This window comes from Cupressus sempervirens, chromosome 11, assembly GCF_028749045.1.
Source record: "Cupressus sempervirens isolate cs-2001-9-10 chromosome 11, ASM2874904v1, whole genome shotgun sequence".
NCBI lineage: Eukaryota > Viridiplantae > Streptophyta > Pinopsida > Cupressales > Cupressaceae > Cupressus > Cupressus sempervirens.
The window spans coordinates 653209675-653230878 of record NC_143128.1 but is presented as its reverse complement, the minus strand read 5'-3'; the positions used below and the strand labels follow the sequence as shown (position 1 = coordinate 653230878).

At 38.3% G+C, this 21204-nt stretch overlaps 1 protein-coding gene across 23 annotated transcripts in view; it reads right to left on the bottom strand.

Annotated features, from left to right (window-relative positions):
* Positions 1-21204, bottom strand: part of LOC149531465 (uncharacterized) — a 183313-nt gene that overhangs the window by 54383 nt on the left and 107726 nt on the right. For all 23 annotated transcript variants that reach the window (XR_016358326.1, XR_016358327.1, XR_016358328.1 and 20 more), the window contains one exon: positions 12594-12734. Coding sequence is in view for 20 of the 23 variants with exons in the window: in XM_089807948.1 (XP_089664074.1) it covers positions 12594-12734 (141 nt within the window). In the remaining 3 variants the exon portion in view is untranslated. The remainder of the gene's footprint in view (positions 1-12593; positions 12735-21204) is intronic.

Sequence of the window (21204 nt, the reverse complement as noted above, 5' to 3'; positions counted from 1 at the left end):
ATAGTCATTGAGATTTCATGTGAAGTCGGTTGACTAGTAAATTAGTTAAACATTATGGTTTCATGTGAAATGGAAAAGTTGGTTATTCATTATAATTTCATGGAAAATGAAATGGTGGTTAATCGTTATGATGTTTTATGAAATGATTACTTTTTATAGTAACTTTGATTTTATAATGAGGAATATGTTATTATTGTGGTAATTCTCTTTTTGCAGGAGCATGACAAAGGGGGGAAACATTGCCAGAGAAGGAATTGGGCAAGGGGCACCAATCCACCAATGAGCCAATAGGCATGAGTTCTAATCATCATGGCTAAGTATAAACAACTAGGTAAGCAAGAGTATACTATGGATTACCATGAGCTAACTAAGTCAATATATGTATATAATTAAATAACAAAAGAAAAACACTAAGCATTATTTAAACTAAGAACAAAATTGTTACCTTTATAAATTGGGAAATTCTCGAAGCTTTCTGTTGTGTTAGGCATGTATTAATATAATGACATCATGATACCTATATACTTACACTTGTGCATACATATATATGTATATATGCATAAATCAATTAAGATATACAAGAATATATGTGCCTACTTTAAAATTGATGTATACACAAAAAAAAGTATGTTTAGGATTTATGCATGTATATGTGTATATGTACGTGCCTACATGAGTATAGGTAGGTACAATGATGTCCTTGTATTAAAAAATTGGAAGAATGAAGCTTTTTTTTTTTTTTCTTCCAACCTTGGCAATAGTTTAATATTATATCATGTGCGGCCATATTCCTTATAATCTTCAGTGGGCCTTAATGTTTCTCAGTGGCCATTTTAATAATATGAAATTGCATACATGTTACTGATGGTTCTTGTTGTAACTCATATTGCCACCTTCTTCCTTCTTGCTGATAACCGAGCATGCTATCAAAGAGACAAGTTCTTATATGCAATGGTTTTTTCATGCCAACAATTGCAGTTTCATAACTTATTCTCAGTTCACTTACTGTTATGCAAATTCATTCCATTCACAGTCACATATTGTTCTGTAAATCCATTCCATTCACAATCGCATACTATTCTACAAATTCACTCCATATCACATTCGCAGTTGCAGCCAATTGCAATTCCACTACCGTAAATGTATAGCTAGTTCTCTACAATATCGTGCATCATTGTTGAGAACACTTTCCACACAGAGTCGTGCAACATTTTTGTGGATATCTTTTATATAGCGTCAAGCATCCTTGCTTGAGGGGCGCAAGCATATAGTGTCGTGAGACAATGCTGAAGGCACTTCTTAAATCCTTTCTCTACAATTGCAACTGTTGCTCCACACTTACCAGCAATTGCTAAGGGTCCATTCTGAAAATACAAAGAAACAATAATATGTATCAGATCATGCGGTTTATTTCTATTCTTTATAATTGTTATAAGAGGTTCGGAAATCTTAGCTCGAGAATTGAAAGAAAGCAATTATAATATGGATAGAGTCTAGCTCTGAATGGAGTGTCTTTTCTTTACTCACATCTGGTTGTGCAAATGTGCATGAGAGTTTCGAGAATCTATTACATTCAGAGTTAGTTTTCTTATCAGAACTTTGTTCAACTAGGAAAGAGGTCCAATCAATGCAATGCCTATATAGGGGCAGCACTCTCAGAAAGAGTCAAGAAAGACAATTATAAACTAAGTTACTGATTCGGATGCAAACTCAAGAACGGATGCAAGAAGCGTGATTTTTTTGGGGGAAGGATGCGGATACGTATAGATGCGTGTGTGTGTGTGTGTGTGTGTGTGTGTGTGTGTGTGTGTGTGTTTGTGTGTATTATCCATATAATATAATATTGCTAAACATTATTATATATATAGTATTCCTAACCATTACATATATATATATATATATATATATAATATTGCTAACATTATACATATAATAGTCTATCTACTGGCTCTCACAAAACACCTGACATTGCTCTCACAAGGCAATATATAATTGTCTATCTGCTAGGAATTTATCAAGTGCTAATTGCTGTTACAAATTGTCTATCAGCTGGGCAATGTTGGGAGTTTTGTGAGAGCCATCCAAGGTTGGAGTAGGACTTCACATATTAAAAGGCTTCCTTGCTATATTCATACCTGCTAGAGGGTCATACTGGCACAAAAGGAGTTGTCTATGTTAGCGACTGCTACAACAGTTCCATATAAGTCTGAAATACTCCATTAAGGGTGTCATACAAGCTGATTGAGGCCCATACCAGGCCTGTAGCTGAGTTTTGGGCAGCGACTGAGTTTGGGCATTGATTTGGTCTATATAGTTCTAGACAACAATAACTCTCTCTCTCTCTCTCTCTCTCTCTCTCTCTCTCTCTCTCTCTCTCTCTCTCTCTATATATATATATATATATTGCTGAAGTTAGCACTCAACAAACGTGTCCTACCAGCATCCAACGCACTTCCAAACGTATCTTGCATCTGTCCGCATCCACCTCTACCTCCAAGCTCCAGGAGGTCGCATCGATAACTTAGATTATAAAGCATTATGAATCTTTTGTATTAATGTTAAGCCAAAAGCCCAGGCTGGGGCAGAACGTATTTGGTTGTGATTATAAGTGTTTAGACAGCCACCCCGAGATTCATCAAGGATGACCAGCAAGGTTGAGATGAAGGGTGTGGGTTGATGATCAATGAACAACTAGTTATCCCTACATGATAAGAGAAAGAAATCAGTAACTAATAAACAAATAATAAATATAAGCAATCTAACGAACTAAGTCAGCTCATGGTAGTCGGAAATATAAGTTTTGTTTGTCAAGTCGAGCGGTGGGTGATCGGGTACATAGTACCCATGCAAATCTTTGGTTTTTAGAACATTATTAGGACATCGTGTATATGATTATATTTGCAATTATTATATAATATGCATATAATATATACCTCTTTAACATATGGCATAAATAACATCTCTAAGGTCTCCCTAAAGGAATAACCATTAATATGTAGAACCGACCCAATTGTCAAGTGCAAAAACATGACACTGTCTTTGATGTCCTCATTGAGATGCTTCACAAAATGATTTTACATCTGTAAGACATTCACCTGATTATCAATTTAGTTCACCACTTGTCACTCCCGATCATGCATTCATTGATATTTAGGGAGAATATCAGTTCTAAATGGCATTAGGCTTTGAATCTTCTTCAAATCGATAGCCAAGGTGCCTTATCGGGTTCCCATCTTATTGCATTTGTATCGATTATCTGATACTTTCTTTGGTGGTACAAAACTCCTTACTAGTTTATGACATTATGTCAAACACTTCATATACATTATCTATGCTAATTGCATATCAGGTTGGTACACTGAGCCTAGAGACTAAATGTTTCATGTTTAGTTCCTTTATGCACAAGACTAAGCCTTTATTGTGTAGAAGCCCCTTGGATTCCTCCACTTATTTGCATTCTATCGAACACCCTGCTATCATTCTTCCTATACGGGCCCGAGCATGTACTCATCCTCGGCTAATGAACACGGTGTCATTCTTTATGTGATCCCGACGTCTTCCTTGGCATACTAAAACCATTGTGAAGTGCATTGTTCATTATGATTATGAAGCAGGTGATGCTGCAAGTGTATTTCTTTAAGCACGAACTTGGGCATTGAATCTTCGCACCATTTGACAATGTGAACCTCATGTCATTACCTTTGTACCAACAACCTCATGCCACTACATTCGATGGCAACCCTATGTCCTTGGTGCTTGAGGAGTTGTTTTGGCAATGCGACACAGGAGGACTACATGCCACGAGTAGTACGAACCCGCACACCATGATGCAGTATGAATCTTTTCTCAGTTGATGTCAATATCATTCACAAACTCTGTGACTTGAGTGTTGGAGCTTTAAAAAAGAAAAGCATTTTGAAAAGTTGACATTTCGTTGAACAGTTAGTGGAGACCTCCCTGTTGGATCCATGTAAATAGCATGGGAAAACTAGTTGAGGGGTGAAGCTCAAACATCATTATTGCATTGATTTTCCTAATTTCAATTCTTTATTAACCAGATTGCTTAAGCATCTCCATGTTATGTGAGCATATGCTTCATCATACTATTGTCCACCGCTTTATTAAGATATCAAAAGTTAGTGGAACGATGTTCACTTGTTACAAAGTTCAATTTTGTAACTTCTCTGCAACTTATGTGGTATGGCCTTGAGATAGCTCGGGTTGTTCTATTTGGGATTTTAAATGCCAGGTTTAAGTGCGGATTCTACATATTATGAATGGATGTAAACCTTATCTTTAGATCCCCCAAACTTATGGATAATTTGGGGTTCCCCAATAAGTGTCTCAAACATGTCTTCATCGGAATGTAGATTGTATATATCATGTAGACTTCAAGAATTTCCCTTGATTCTTTCATCAGAACCCATGGCATCTCCCACATTCATGGAGTCTCAAAATCTCTCTAGCTTGCAATCTTCGGCTTCATGCATTATTTCCATTAACCATTCATCCCTTATTTGATATGCTTCTTTGATACTCTGAACTAATGTATTTTGATGCAGATGAATCAATACTTATTTAAAAGAATGTGGTTTACCTCAATACCATGAAAGTTGATTCCAGCGGAGCCATAGGTGTGGGTAAAAACATATTCTACATATTTTCATCATTCTTTAAGCCATGATCGCCTTAAAATAAACTTGAATCTGCATTCTGAACTTTGAACCCTGAACTCACATTTGAACTTCGGAAAAGCTTGCAATTCTGAACTATGCATCTAACCTTCTAGACTGATGATCTCATTATCTAAACTGACAACTCGTGCTCATGAAGTTGGGCTTAGAGGATGTTCTTTGAAACTGTAAGCCAGAATTTGAACTTTAAATTTAATTCCGAACCAAGTGCCATGTATATCTGAACTGTATCTCATGCTTTGAATGTTTGAACTTGACATTTTGAACTTTGAGGATTAGGATTCAGGTTCAGTGCTTCCTCTGAATGCTGTCTTATCACAAGTCAAATTCTACAACATCATAATTAGCAAATAGACCAATAGAAGATTTACATGATGGGGATGATTTGGAAGTTTAAAATGCAGGTGCTAAAAGCACGCTAACAGAATGATAACTTCTTTATCGGGTACCTTACTTTTATGTCTTTGCATTTTCAATTGATGTACGTTGTAGAGTTGTTAAATTAGTTATTTTTTTCAATAGATTAGGACTCAGTTAATCTGCCATATATGTAGTTAATTTCATTTGAATATATAAATAGATGTTAAACTTTATAAGGTGGTTATTATAACTGTCCTTAATGTGATTCTGAAATCAATTGTTTTGTTAAATTAAATCAGTTAAATAGGAATGGAAAAGTTAGATTGTTACAAATAAGATGAGAAACGCCACACAAAATGAAAATGTTACTATCATCATTGGTAAGAAGCTCTTGTATAGCTTCAATAGTGGCAACACTATCAGGACTTTGATTTTTTGCACAAGCTAATTTTTCATTTTGTTAATTCATAGGTGAGTTTGTCAATTTGGGAAGGAGGAACTCTTAAGGCTTCACCTTCAGCATGGTAAGAGTGAGAAGATTTATTCTCCAAGATAGGATTAAGATCATGAGCCAAATGTTATTGTCATCATTGGTAAGAAGTTCCTTTATAGCCTCAATAGCAGCAACACTATCAAGACTTTATGTAATGAACCAACTAGCAATGACCACCTGGTCTTTCGAAACTGAATGCAATTGAGTCTCTGTGTTAGCTGTACGATGGTGGAGGAATGTTGCCAAGCGTACGGAGATGAGATGACCATACTGTGTGTGGAGGAACAGTCCATACCGGAGGGAGTTTGGGATCAAGTGGTTGTACGGTGACTGGGTCAGTCCGTACGGTGAGAAATGAAGGTGTACGGTGATCACTAAGTTTCCATACGGGAATGACAAGGAGACCGTACAATGTGGGCAAAATAACAATTCCAGCATGCAGTACAGTGATGTAATGAAGTGGTGGGAATGCAGTCAGCTGTACGATGGGTTAAGATTGCCGTACAGAGAATTTTGAATGTCGTACGGTGTATAGGAGAAAGAAATGAATTATAGTGTAGCCGTACAAGGTAATACCAGGCCGTATGGTCAGACTTTGTGCCCAGAACTGCATAGTAAATGATCACAATACAAAACCAAATGATACTAATTAGAGTTGTAGGAAATACATACACAATTTGCATACATAGAGTCCAAGGAATTCACCAACAGGAACCGGAATATAATTAAACCTTCAATTTGCTCGATACGGACTGTCAAACACCAACAGAATAGGGTGAGGGCTGAATCCCACCGAAACCGTGCAAGCCAAACAGGGAAGGTCTTTCACTTCCGAAATGGCAAACAATGCCAAACTCTAGCAGGAATCCGCATACAGTGAGATATAATCCAAAAGCATGCCTACGAACTGACTACAAGCCGCGCTTAAATACCCATCGGGAAAAGCTTTCTGAGGGTGTACAAAGTTAGCTGACGGCGACACAAACTACGAAAACTAAATAAAATGGGTCCTAGATATAATAAATCAATCGGCTTGTTACAAAGATTAAATGAGTACATTTATTTTATGACAGGGACATTACACTTTAATTTTCTTGCAATCTAACTCCACAAAGAAGAAAGTGCACAAGTCGAGTTCACCAAAAAAAGATGAAAAAGTCATGCATTGGATCCACCAAAATGTTTAAGTGAACCTGATACAAAATAAGAGAGATCAAGTGATCTAACTCCAAAATCAACAAGGGGGGATTCCCCGGGTTCACCAAAATGTTTAGGGAGGAAATGGAAGTAATCAATTTGTTAATGTAAACTAGATGACATGAGTTCATTAACTTAACATCTTCACGTTAAGTCATTCGATTCAAGAGAAAGAGGGGCTTCCAAGCATTGCTCTCAATATAACCCCAATTAGATTAGCACAATGCTAGTCAGATGAAGGGATGCCAATACTAGACCCAAATTATATAATGTATGCAAGCAAGTCCCCCTTCATGCAATGTTCATTAATCTTAGATTTGCAATGTGGTTATATTGAGTTGATAAGATTGATTGATTAGTGCTATATCGATTAACTTGAGGTTAATTGATTTAAATGCAAGAAATACACGTACAACCCTACTGAAGCAAGAAATCAGATTTGAGACACAAGGGAAAGAGAGAGAAACCAGCTAGACTCGAAGATGTGTAGCGGAAAACATCTTTCAGCTTAGAAAATGGCAAATTGAAAACTAAAGGACGGGAACTGAGTTTGGATCTGGAACCAGGACTAAAAACCCAGAAATCTCAAAAAGTTGCAGATCTCTATGTACAGATCAACCTATACCAGTATATGTTTCAACAAGTCGATGTGTTCCCAAAAGGCAGAAACTTGGTCAACCTTAGATCTTCCGAAAGCTCCTGATACTAGGTTTTGGATTCCAAATTCACAACTCTGATAACTTATTCTTGCACACCAGAAAAATATGATTTTATTGTGGGGAGGGTGGGGGGAAGGTGTGGGGAGCTTTCCTTGGTCAAGCCCATGTTTAAGAATTAACTTTGAAAGAGACAAATATGTAAAAGCATGTAAAGAAGTAATACAATTACGACAATTCACCTTACTTGATGAAACCCTTGTTAGGAAGAGTTTTGCAATGCTAGATGTACTTGATGTTGAGTCTTCAATGAGAAATTTAGGAAATATCCACAAACTCAATTGATCTAATCAATACCAAATCATGGAGCCATAGATGTAGATATTTACAAAGGAAGAAGAGTGCCTAGACGATGAAGATCTACCTTGATGGGAAACAATGAAATGCCAGAGGCTCAAGAGTAAATGCTCACAATGAATCCTTGGATCTTACAATGCAACTTGAGAAATGCTTGAGAACTTGATGTATGCCTATGTATGTATGTGTGAGTATGGTTTCTCGGTGAAAATAAAACACCCAAGCCCCCTTTAAATAGTCATTTTTGGGCACGAAAACAAAGAGAGACAATTGGAACACCAAATTAAACAAATTAGAGGTAGTTCTAGTCCCAAGACCAAAAAAGGCTCGAGTATAGGTCAACCTATACCTAGGTTATCTTGAGGAGAGATAATCCTGGGGACTAGGGACGGTGCAGAAAGAAGGGGAAAAAGATAAGAGAGCAGTAAAACGAGGCGGTTGAGCACAAATGCATCCATTGACCATAAAATCACTAAAGGGTGGGAGCTAAAATATTACAAGGTAATTGGTTAATACTTGCTTATTAATAACAGAGACCGAAAGGTCAATTTATACAAAAGGAAGAGACGATGTTTCCTTAGGAAACGATCGTAAAGTATAGAAACATTCTATTCCAGAGAAAGCAAAAAACGCAAGCAAACTAAAGCTAAAGATATTTACAAGATAACCATTAACTAATAATAGACGTCTTATCTATTATTGTAATACCCTCCCTTAATGGTTAATCTATCTAACACACCAAGCTGTCCTTTGAATTTGACAAACTTATCAGGACCAAGAGGCTTGGTGAGAATGTCTGCAGTCTGATCTGAGGTAGGAACATACTGCAGATCTATAGTCCCGTCTTCAACCAGCTGTCGTATGTAATGACAATGAACATCCACATGCTTGGTTCGTTCATGGAAGACTGGATTCCGTGCTAACTTGATAACGCCTTCGTTATCAACAAACAGAGTAGTCGGTCCTGCTGGTGACATCTGCATATCCCCAAGCATCCGACGAAGCCAGACAGCTTCACATCCTGCCTTAACAGTCCCTCTATATTCAGCCTCTGTAGAAGAGAGAGAAACTGCCTGCTGCTTCTTGCTGGTCTATGTGACTGCACCGGATCCCAAACTGAACACATATCCAGATGTTGACTTTTTATCATCAACAGAGCCTGCCCAATCTGAATCTGTGAACCCACTGAGTTTAGGATTAGAACTCCGAGAATACAGAAGTCCATAATCAGAAGTGCCCTTCACATAACGAAGCACACGCTTTGCTGCCATCCAATGATCAGCCTTAGGAGCTGTCATAAAGCGTGAAATATAGCTGACTGCGAAGCTGATATCAGGCCTAGTAGCAGATAGGTAGATGAGGCTGCCTACTAGTTGCCTATACGTAGTATCATCAACGGAAGGAGAATCAGACTTGGCTGATAACTTGAGACCTTTCTCCATAGGTGTAGATGCAGGTTTGCAATCCTGCATTCGAAATTTGTTTAACAAGGCTCTGGCATATTTGGACTGAGAGATGAATATACCAGAAGACTGTTGCCAAACTTCAACACCTAAGCAATAATGCATGAGCCCAAGGTCAGTCATATCAAAAGACTGGCATAAGTGTTGTTTGATTCCCTGAATCAAAGATGCCGAACTGCCAGTGATGATCAGATCATCCACATAGATAACCAGAAGGATGATGTCACTGTCAGTAGTCTTGATGTACAGATTTGAGTCTGAAGAACTCCTCTTGAAGCCTTGATCACTGAGGTACGTATCAATCTTGATGTACCATGCCCGAGGGGCTGCTTCAAACCATAGAGAGCTTTTACCAATCTGAGAACCTGATGGTCTTTACCAGCAACCTTGAAACCAAGAGGCTGCGTCATGTAGACCTCTTCATGGAGATCACCATTCAGGAAAGCACTCTTTACGTCCATCTGATGGACCTTCCAGCCAAACTGTGCTGCCATAGCTAGGACTAATCTGATGGTGCTCATCTTTGCAGTAAGAGCAAAGGTCTCCTCATAATCAATGCCCTGACGCTGAGAAAAGCCCTTTGCCACTAAACGAGCTTTGTACTTATCCAAAGTACCATCTGATTTGTATTTGATTTTGTAGACCCATTTGCAGCTAATGGGTTTCTTCCCTGGGGGAAGATCAGAAAGGACCCAAGTGTTGTTCTTCAGCAGGCTCTGGTGTTCAGATTGCATGGCCTATTCCCACTCTGGAATTCCTTTAGCCTCAGAATATATTTGAGGTTCAAACACATTGTGAATGTTGGCCATAAGAGCAAAGTTAACAGAATCTATAGTTTTGCTCTTTTTTCGAGTAGTTCTCCCATCAATGAGCTCATCATCATGAAGATCAGCAAGTGTCTTAGCCCACCACTTAGGCCGGAGAGGAGAATGACCAACAGTAGTACTAGGAGATGCTTGATCAGCAGGATCCTGATCAGAAGAATTTGGATCAAACTCAGGTGAAGCATCTTCAAAACGAGGTGATCCTGCAGGAGAAGCCGGAGGTGGCTGTACAGGTATCACTGGCAGGACTGGAGCTGTAGGAGCTACTGGAGCCCTCCCATCAGGTGGACCTAATGGAAGCCGAACTCCCAAATCATGAACCTGCATAGGCTGGTCTGCTGGATCAGGAACAGGAGAAACAGGCATGAATGGTCCTCGCTGCTCATCAAAGACTACATCGCGGCTGTATATGAGACGAGATGTCTCAACATCAATAAGGCGGTAGGCTTTGTGAAGACTGCTATATCCAGCAAGCATCAGTTTCCGACTCTTGGCATCCAACTTGGTGCGTGAAGCATCAGGGATCCAAACAAAAGCAAGAGAGCCAAAAACCTTCAGGTGACTGATTCTGGGCTTGCAACCTGACCAGGCCTCTTCCGGAGTTCTACCTTTGACCGCCACTGTGGGTGACCGGTTCAACAGATAAACTGCAGTGTTAACTGCTTCTACCCAAAAACGCTTCGGAACATGTCTGCGTTCGAGCATGGAACGAGCCATCTCGGTGATTGTCCTGTTCCGACGTTCAACTACACTGTTCTGTTGTGGCGTGTGGGGTGTGGTGAACTGGCGTTGGATGCCATGTGTATCCAAGAAGCTGGAGAAAACATTAGAACAAAATTCCCCCCCATTGTCTGATCTAAGAGTAATAATAGAGACCGAAAGGTCAATTTATACAAAAGGAAGAGACGATGTTTCCTTAGGAAACGATCGTAAAGAATAGAAACATTCTATTCCAGAGAAAGCAAAAAACGCAAGCAAACTAAAGCTAAAGATATTTACAAGATAACCATTAACTAATAATAGACGTCTTATCTATTATTGTAATATAAAAGGTCTTGACTCTTAAATGAAGGGTGCTTCCACTTTAAGATGGTACAATATCAGAATCCATATGTTAGTTTGCACGGTTTCATACCTAGAATTAACTTCCAAAGGTTTTTAAAAAAATTAACGACAAACTGTGTAGAATTCTACAAATTTTTTAAAATTCAACTAGTTTTTTCTAATTTTTTAATATAAACTGATGGTTTCAAAGATGAGGGTTTTCAAATTGTTAATCTCTGAATATTTTGATCATATATCTAATTTTCAAAATCTCTTTTGCTTTCACTATATATTAATGGGTGGTTGCTTGTGTCCTAATAGTAATTCATTTTAAGCATAGGCTTGTTATATGAGGGTGAAAATCATCTGCATAATACAATACAGTTGTCTAGTGGTCTTATGGTTCTTGCACTGCAATATGTTCATAATAAAAAAATCTGTAAATACAGCAGCAGCATAAAGACAACCAAACGAAAAATAAGAAGCATGTTAGCAAAAAGTTATGATTTCATTACCCATGGGCCAGGAAAGTAATTAGCAGAATATCAATATCTGCATATAACACTTGAAGCATCTTATAACAAATTATTTTGTAAATAGGTATGGATGATGACTATCATTAAAAGGACAGGCTTGCATATTTCTTAAATAATGAAAAATAATTTGAATGAAAAAATTGGAAATATAAACAAGCAAAAGTATACTTGAGTGAGACTAGAAAAGGGTATTTTATAATGGGCTCTCACAATTATACTCTGCTAAAAGCTAGTCTAATCTTCATACCTTCAATCATTAATGTTTCCTTATGAGAATTCTCACATCCTTTCTGAGCTCTTTCCAAGTGCTAGATAACAATACTGTTAGCATTTGCGTAAAATCGTTAGAACTGATGTGAGATTGTTGGTCTCCTTTCAGTCCGCTGCTTGATCTTTGTTGGTGTCTTGTTCTTTCGAAGGTCCTGTCCTTTAAGGGATGTTTACACCTGTACTATTCATTATGGTTTGGGGTTTAACCAAATAAGATTTAGCCCTCATGCTGTCTTCAACTTACTTTTGTGCTTTTTTCTTCATTGCTTTCAAGAACCTAGGATTTTTTACCATTATGCTTTGTACTTATCACTTATTGTACTTTTAAAATCCCATCAATGTATTCATGTTATTCATAGACACTAATATAAATTCTTTCCTTTTCTCCCATCCAAACTTGTCAACTGTCAAGATTTTTAAAACATGAAACAAGAGATATAATAAAACAAAGCAATTATCAAATAGAGTTCAATATATCATATATCAGACGTCTTTTCCTAAGCTTAGACAAGTTCTCCAGATATATCAATTAGAGATTGAGCTCATGGTCTTAAGAACCAGAATGATGCATCCTCAATTTTCTAACACAAATATTTAAGAATATTATTAGAAAATTTGTGCATGTTGCATCTTTTTATTATCCAAAGTTCATAAAGATAAATTATTATAACACCCTAAATATCCTCGACACATACATACCTGCAGATGTAAATTGACTTCATCTGGTCGTGAAAGAAATGGAAAATCTCCACCACTTTTTAAAAATGCCTTCCTTGCACCAGGGTACCTATCACCCAACTGGTCCTTCAATACTTGAGGTATGGCACAATAATCATTTGTCTGTTGCATAAACTGGATTAGTCCACAAAATTCCAAAATGATGATTTTTCTAATTATATGGCACAATTATTAATTGCATCAGTCACTCTATATCAACGATTAATGATAACAAATACATGGAAGTTGAATATGCGTGGAACTTTAAATATTGAAAGGTCACTCTTACCCTAGGAAGAGATGGATATGAACCAAATGTTTGACAATTTAACAGAAACAAAAACTAGAGAAAAAAATCTATGCATCATCAATTGCCCAATACATACAAAAAGCCATCTCTCTTTTGTCACTGGTTTTGGCAGCTTTTAAACTCTGGTAGCATTGGCACTCTTGAATGCTACTATTGCTATATATTTCAGCACGGAGATGTTTTATTTTCTAAGGGCATGTCTGGTATTCATTAATGTTTGTTCATGATGGACAATAATAAAAAATAACCAATAAGTGATCAAACACATGATACAACTATAAGAAGAAGATTGGAAAGTGCTCTCAAAGGAATGACACCAAGAATTAGAATTTTCCTAACAGAAAATAATATTGAGAGAATGCATATTGAAAAGAACAACAGTTCAGGAAGAAGGATGAAATGCAGATAAAATATTTAAATATGTAAGTTGCAAAGGAGATGGATGTAGAAGAAATGTAATGTCAAGAAAGGGCAAAGGAGATCCAATGTAGTACAGAAGCATACCATTGCTCACTTTGGATTGCTGTGAAGTGCCTAATGTTGAGAGTTTGACACTTTCTGAGGACTTCATCAAACCCATGGGTCTGGATTTAAGGCAAAATTCGCAAGTCTGCAGATTCACTAATGGTCTCAGCAAGTCCAAAGGCCATACTCACTAAGTCTACAAGGCCAGGGGCATTTTGGTTCCAAATTCAACAAATTGGAAAATTCTGAGTATGCCTAACTTGTAATGGGCACCCCTAGATGTCCCAAAAAACTAAACCAATTTGCTGAAAGGAATTTTGTCAAACAGTTTGCATTCAACCTCTTATTTCTCCGTTTAATATTTTAAACCCCTTATAACTCCGGAAATCAAACGTTTATTTGTTTGTTGGGTTTTGTGCATGGAATTGGTATCATACAACATAAACAAGAAAGAAACTACAATAATATGCAAAGTGGAAATGAACTGCTGCTAATAAAATGTTATTTTCAGAATTCATAAAACCAAATACATGGCAGATTTATCAACTCACTAATTACTTCAGCAGTATTGACATAATACTTCAGCCCATGCTTTCGAACTTGCTGCTACAGTGCTTTGTCCTTCAATCAGTCCACTACCTTTGTAATATCATTCCCTCAAAACGGCATAAGCGCCGGAAAAGTAGTGAAAAAGATATGAACAAAATACCAAATCTGCCTGTAGCTGGAAATGCAACTAAATTGCCTGATAATGAAGCCAATAACAAAGAATTCCAAAAGCCAAACCCCAAGGGAATGACGTCTAGAATGTTACAAGAGAGGATAGACGTCCTCAAATGCCAAGAATGGAGCTACAACTCACACACCAATTTCTTCTCATATTCAACCTGGCTGATTAAGCCACAAATGCTTCCTTTTATTCTATTTCCAAGGGTCCGCTCAACTCATATGGGCAATGTGGGATAAAAGATGTGTAGTATATAAAACATATATTAAAATACCCCTTATGTCTCCCTTGGGTACACATCCCCATAAAATAAATATTAAAGTAACACTTTAATATTTTACAATTAAATGAGACGTTACTTTAATAAAACTTCAGGCATTAAAATGTATTAGCAATTGGACTCCGAATAATGCGAGTGATAGCTCATCGGAAAGCTCTCACCGAGGAGTATCAAATCCAATCACCAAAATTGACCTGCACTGTGTCCTGCTGACTTACTAAAAATAGTAAGTATGCCTGAAACTGAGTAAATCAACTTCGTTTTGGCCCAAACTGGAAATGACTAGGCCAAAACACTCCAGGATCCCATTAAACCCTTCGTTAGCCCTCGGGACCATGTAGAACAAGGCTAACGCACACACACTTGGTCAACTGCTAAAATGGGGACATTACAGTCCGTCCCCCTTGAAATTGCTTGTCCTCAAGCAATCTCAGTCCAGCCTGCTGAATAACCTGCTCACTCTCCCATGTAGAATCTTCCTCCGGCAGGTCTCTCCATCTGACCAAATACTCCTTCACTATCCTGTTTCTAAGCTTCCACTCTCTGGTGTCCAGAATAGCCTCGGGTACTAACACAAGCTTCCCAACCTCATCCAGAGGGGGTAAATCTACAGAAGGCACTACATTCTGACCAATGGCTTTCTTAAGCCTAGACACATGAAACACATTGTGCACTCGATTGCCCTCTAGAAGCTCAAGCTCATAGGCGACTTTGCCCACTTTGCGAATCACCTTGTAGGGACCATAAAATCTAGGTTTCAACTTTTCAGCTCCGCTCTTCTTGAGCAATGACTGTCTATATGGTTGTAGCCTCAAGTAAACCATATCCCCTACCTCAAAGCTACGCTCTATTCGGTGCTAATCAGCATACAATTTCTGTTGATTCTGGGCCTGTTGTATATTCTCTTTGAGCACTTTCAGGATGTCCTGACTATCCTGCAATAAGTTTTTGGCTTTGGGCACTCTACTATCCCCCAAAACTAAATCCATGAAGCTAGGTGCTTCATAACCATAGAGTGCCATGAAAGGAGTCATCTTGATGGACATATGATAAGTGGTGTTATAACAATACTCTTCTATATGCAACCATCTGATCCAAGCCTTTTGTTGTGCAGTTACATAGTTCCTCAAATATCCTTCCACCCATTTATTCACAATCTCTGTTTGCCCATCTGTTTGTGGATGATAACTAGTGCTAGGTGTAAGATCTGTACCACACAACCTAAACAACTCTTGCCAAAAAACACTCAAACTTACTATCCCGGTCGCTGACAATGAATCTGGGCAACCCATGTAACCTGAATATCTCTCTAAAAAAAAGATCTGCCACCTGTGTTGCTGTGTAAGTGGACGAAATAGCAAAGAAGTGAGCAAACTTCGTCAAGCGGTCCACCACCACATAGATGCAATCTCTTCCCTGCACTCATGGTAAACCAATGATGAAGTCCATCGAAATACTTTCCCATTTCCTATCAGGAATGGGCAAGGGTTGTAATAAACCTGCAGGAAATGTGTGCTCTCCCTTATTCTGTTGACAAACCACACACTCTCTGACATACCTCTGAACATCATCCTTGAGCCCTTTCCATGAAAACCGCTCTCGGATCTGCCTGTAGGTCTTGAAGACCCCCGGATGTCCAGCTATGGGTGCATCATGAAATGCCTTCAGTATCGCCTCTCTCAAATGTGATGACGGAATCAAATAAACCCTGTCCTGAACTCTGATCAATCCATCTATCACCTCATAGTGATCATCCTATATGGTACCTGAAATCAATCCAAAAGCCCAAGCATCTCCGACATACTCTGCTATAATCCGATCTCTCCAATCTCCTGAAATCTCTGCCAGAGCACATAAGTGAGGTCTCCGAGATAAGGCATCAGCCACCACATTTTTCTTACCTTTGACAAACTCTATGTCAAAGTCATAAGCCTGCAATTTAGTCACCCATTTTTGTTGCCGGTCATTAAGATCACGCTGGCTCATGAAGTATTTAATACTGTTGTGATCAGTCTTGATCACAAAATGTCCACCTACCAAATATGATCAAAATTTGGCCAATGCATGCATTATGGCCAACATCTCCCGGTCATAAACAGAATAACTCTTCTCAACTCCCCGGAGCTTCCTACTCTCGAATGCAATGGGATGCTTCTCCTGCATCAATACTGTTCCAATCCCATCACCTGATGCATCACAATGAAGCTCAAAAGGCTTCGTGAAATCCGGTAGAGCTAGAACTGGACATGAAGACATTACCTGCTTGAAATGCTCAAAACACCTCTATGTTGCCCCTGTCCACATGAAGGCTCCTTTCCTGGTAAGATTTGTCAAGGGTGTAGCAATCTATGAGAAACCCTTAACAAACCTCCTATAAAAACCACATAAACCAAAGAATCCCTTAAGTTGTGTAAGGTTTGTGGGAGTAGGCCACTCTACAATAGCTCTAATCTTTTCAGGATCAACCCGAACGCCATCTGCACTAATGATATGCCCAAGGTAAAGGAGCTCAGTCATGCCAAACTCACATTTAGATTCCTTGGCATACAATGACTCTATCTCCAGTATAGATAACACCTCCTCCAAATGATGTAAGTGCTCCTCCCAGGTCTTACTGAAGACCATGATGTCATCAAAGAAGATCAAGACAAATCTCCTCAGCTGCTTCCTGAATACCTGGTTCATACAACTTTGAAATGTAGCGAGTGCATTGGTTAGACCAAATGGCATAACCATGAACTCAAAGTGGCCATAGTGACATCGGAAGGCTGTTTTCTCAATGTCCTTTGCTCTCATCCTGATCTGATGGTATCCGGATCGCAAATCAATTTTGGTGAAGAAGCATGCCCCATGCAACTCATCAATCAGCTCATCAATTACTTTATGAGAGGTTAACTGGTAGGCTCAGGACTTCGAAGGGCTTTTCTGTTCCGATTCAGAGCACCATTGGGGTGAAGCAGGGCTGTCCTCTTTCTCCTACACTGTTTGGTTTGTATATTGATGAGTTGGAGGATTTCCTTTTGAACTCTCAACCGGGAGATGGGTGCTATTTGCATCAGGCCTTGATCTCCATTCTCCTTTTTGCTGATGATGTGGTTCTGTTGGCCTCTTGTCCCGATAGCTTACAAAGACTTCTTGATGGTCTGGCTTCTTTTTGTGATTGGCGGCAACTTGTGGTTAATTTGTCTAAGACTCGGGTTATAGTCTTCAACGGTTTAAAGACCTCTCATCTTCATTTCTTCTTTCAAGGCCAAGAGGTTGAGATTACTCCCTCTTATATGTATCTTGGTGTGAAGTTCTTAGCGTCGCGCTTCAATTTGAGACTAGCTATTCAGTCCAGAGTCAGTAAGGGTATGGGTTCCCTGGCTTTGCTGGAAAGACAATGCTTCAAGCATCATTTTCCAGGATATTTCATCCAAGATGTCCCTTTTGGACTCCTTGGTTCGTCTGACAGTTCTCTATGGCTCGGTTGTTTGGGGGCCTTCTCTTATTGCTTCTGATTAGGCTTCTATTGAGCAGGTTCAAACGTTGATGTTATGGCGTATCATAAGATGTCATAGACTCACCCCTCACAACATTGTCTTAGCTGAGTTTGGAGCTCATCCAATCAAACTTGCCACTATTTTTGACTTGATCTGGTTTCTTCATCGGCTTCGTGGATTTATAGAGTCAAGTGTTGACCACCACAGATACTCTCATCTGGCATATTGTTCCTCTATTGAGATTATGCGATCTGACACCTCTACTAGATCTCATTATTGGTATGCCCAGTCCACCTCTTTGTTGGGCTCAATTGGTATTCATATTGATCGTCTTCCTCCTTACCAGTTTTCACTTGATGCTCCTGCTCATCTTCTCCCCTCACGTCAGGAGTTGAACAAGCATGTCAGACAAGATATTTATAGACAGTACATTACACTACCTGGATGAATCCCCTGAGAGGTCTGCGACCTAGGATGGCCTTCTATTCTGAGCATTTTCTTGAGATTCAAGATGATATTATTGTTTTCCCTGCTTATCTCTATCAACGTTGGAATCATGCCTTATGGTTTTCTTTAGGCTCATTCAGAGTCGGTTCTCACCGCCTCAAGACCCGAACTGATCACCATATGGATCAGGGTGATCAAATATGTCAGCTGTGTACTTTGGCAGAGGTTGAGACTAAGATCCACTTCATTTTTCGATGCCCTCTTTACTATGAGATCAAAGGGGGATTTTACTACCTTTTTAGAGACTATTCTTCTCTTTCGATGTTCTTCAACTATATTGATCAATGGTGTCTTGCACTTTATCTTCAGGAAGCTACTCACCTTCGTGAGATTACCGTGCAATCTTTTATATCTCAAGGGCGTACTTCTGATCAACTCATTACTATCTTTTTCTCTCCCTTGTCTCCTCCACAGGGTTTGAAAAGGCTTTCCAATACTTCTCATTCCAAATCGGTTAGACACTGGACCAATCTCTCCAAGCAGCGACAGTCCTACTATGGTTCTACACAGCATCCTAAGAAAATGGACCGTTCATGGGTTTACCCATCTACTACTGATTTCTTTGTGACAAGGAAGAACCCTTAGTTCCTTACCTTGTCTTCTTTCTTATTTTGTTTCTTTCTTAAGTTTCTTCTCAATCACCATTTGGTGCTTTTGCTTGGCTGGCTCTTCTGTTTGTATGCTCAGTCCCATAAACCTTATTGGTTTCTCATGGACATTAATATTCTTATCTTATCTTATCTTATCTTATCATCTGCTACTGTTGATATTTCTTTTGCAAGTTCTCATACTGGCTGTTGGTTGCAGACTTCCGTACTCACTGTTGAAGCAACTCATAACCTTGTAGAAGTACCATTCGCCAGTTTACTCTCATACCTTGCCTTATAGTAATTTCTGTTGAAGTTTGATCAGATTTAGAGGTATAGCAATTCTTATTTTAATATATAATATGTTGATCACATTGTCCTTATAATTTCTTCTTGAATATATATTCATATCAATGAAATATGAATATATATTAATCTGCAGAACTCTTAATATCAATATTAATGAAAAGATGCTTCAATACAATGAGATTGTAATACAGATCAGAACTGTATATATAATGCTTCCGATATATACTTGATTTAACAATTTCAAAATATGTGTGTGTGTGTGTGTTGTTGAGACTTGTTTAACACTTATGGATTTCAGTACCTCCCAAGTCATATTGGATCTAATATATATAAATGAGTGGAGACATGTCTCTCATAGGGACATGCGTCTATGTGAGACATGTCTGTTCACCGATCACAAACTAATATAAATCATATTGTGTATTATGTTAATCACCATTGATTCTTATTACAATTTGAATGAGGTCAATACAAATTATTAAACCTGTATCATATTATGCTATCATTAATAGCATAGTACTCATAGTATGATATCAATATTAACGTGGATATCGATACTCAATATCAATGCATGGCTAAAACAATATCAACAATGTAATTAGTACAATCAGCATGATTAACATTAATGGTATGAATAAAATCAAAAACATGATTAATATCACTAGCATGATTAATGATAGTTATACCAATTTCAATTTCAATTTCAATCATATATTTAAATATATTTACTAATATACATGTACAATATTAAAATATATATAGATATACGTGATACTTATCTAATTATTTATTTATCATATATTCTGATAAATCATAGCAGAATATAGAAGAAGGATAGAGATCAAATGTTCAAAGCCGATAGGCCACTTATGCATTTGATTTCATCGATAGGAATAATCCGATCAAAGCTACAATTCATTAACATTCCCTCTTAACTAGGGAGGATGATTACCATCCTCATGTAAACACAATAGATCCCATATATTGGGTGGGATGGATATCACTTCAATGTGATATTAGGAGTTATGGCATATCCATGGATATCAAGTCTAGTGGTATCCAGTGCCCACCATAAATGATGTCACTTCATGGGGACATCAAGAGTAATGGCATGTCCATGAATAACAAGTCACATGGAATTCACCATACTCACAATATCCTTTCTAGTATGTGCACTAGCATCAAGTAACATGATGCATACCAAAAGGATATCTGGTCATAGCATATCCACGGATATTACATCACATAATATCCACCCTGAAATATCTTGGTGCAAGAGCACCTAGGGATTGCCTAGGCAATCTAAGGTTTCTTGTTTTTGTTGTGAGGGTGTGAGCCTTAGGGCATTTTGGATGTGTTGGATATAAAGTTATGTTGCCCGTAGTGGGAGCACAATGGAGATTTTTTCATAAGATCTTAGGTCCTTTTCCTAGGAGCAATTAGGGGCTAACAAGTTGTAAAGCCCTCTGATTGGCCCAAGGCATGATGATGACATCATCATGAGGTCAATCAGGTCTAGGAAGAGTTAGGGTGAGGTTTTTAGCATACTTAAGGTTTGTGGTGAAGTTTGGGATGATACGAAGGTAATTTGAACAAATTGGAGAAAGTTGCTAAAAGATGCAAAAGTTGCATTGTGTAACTTAGCAACTTTTCAAAGTTGCTTGAGCAACTTTTGGCAAGAGAGTTGCAAAGCAATGGAGAGAAGTCCTAAGGAGTAAATAACCACCCAACCACCCTATATAAGGCATGAGAAGACCTATGAGTACAATGGCTGATTGCCCATTGTACGGGTGTGTGTTTTTGCAATCAGTAATTTGAAGCATTTTGTTTGTTTTTGATGACAGTAGGTAGTTAGAAGTTCAAGATTCATACTGTCACCTATGCATCCTTTGAATGACATGTTTTATTAATGTCGTGTGTTGGTAG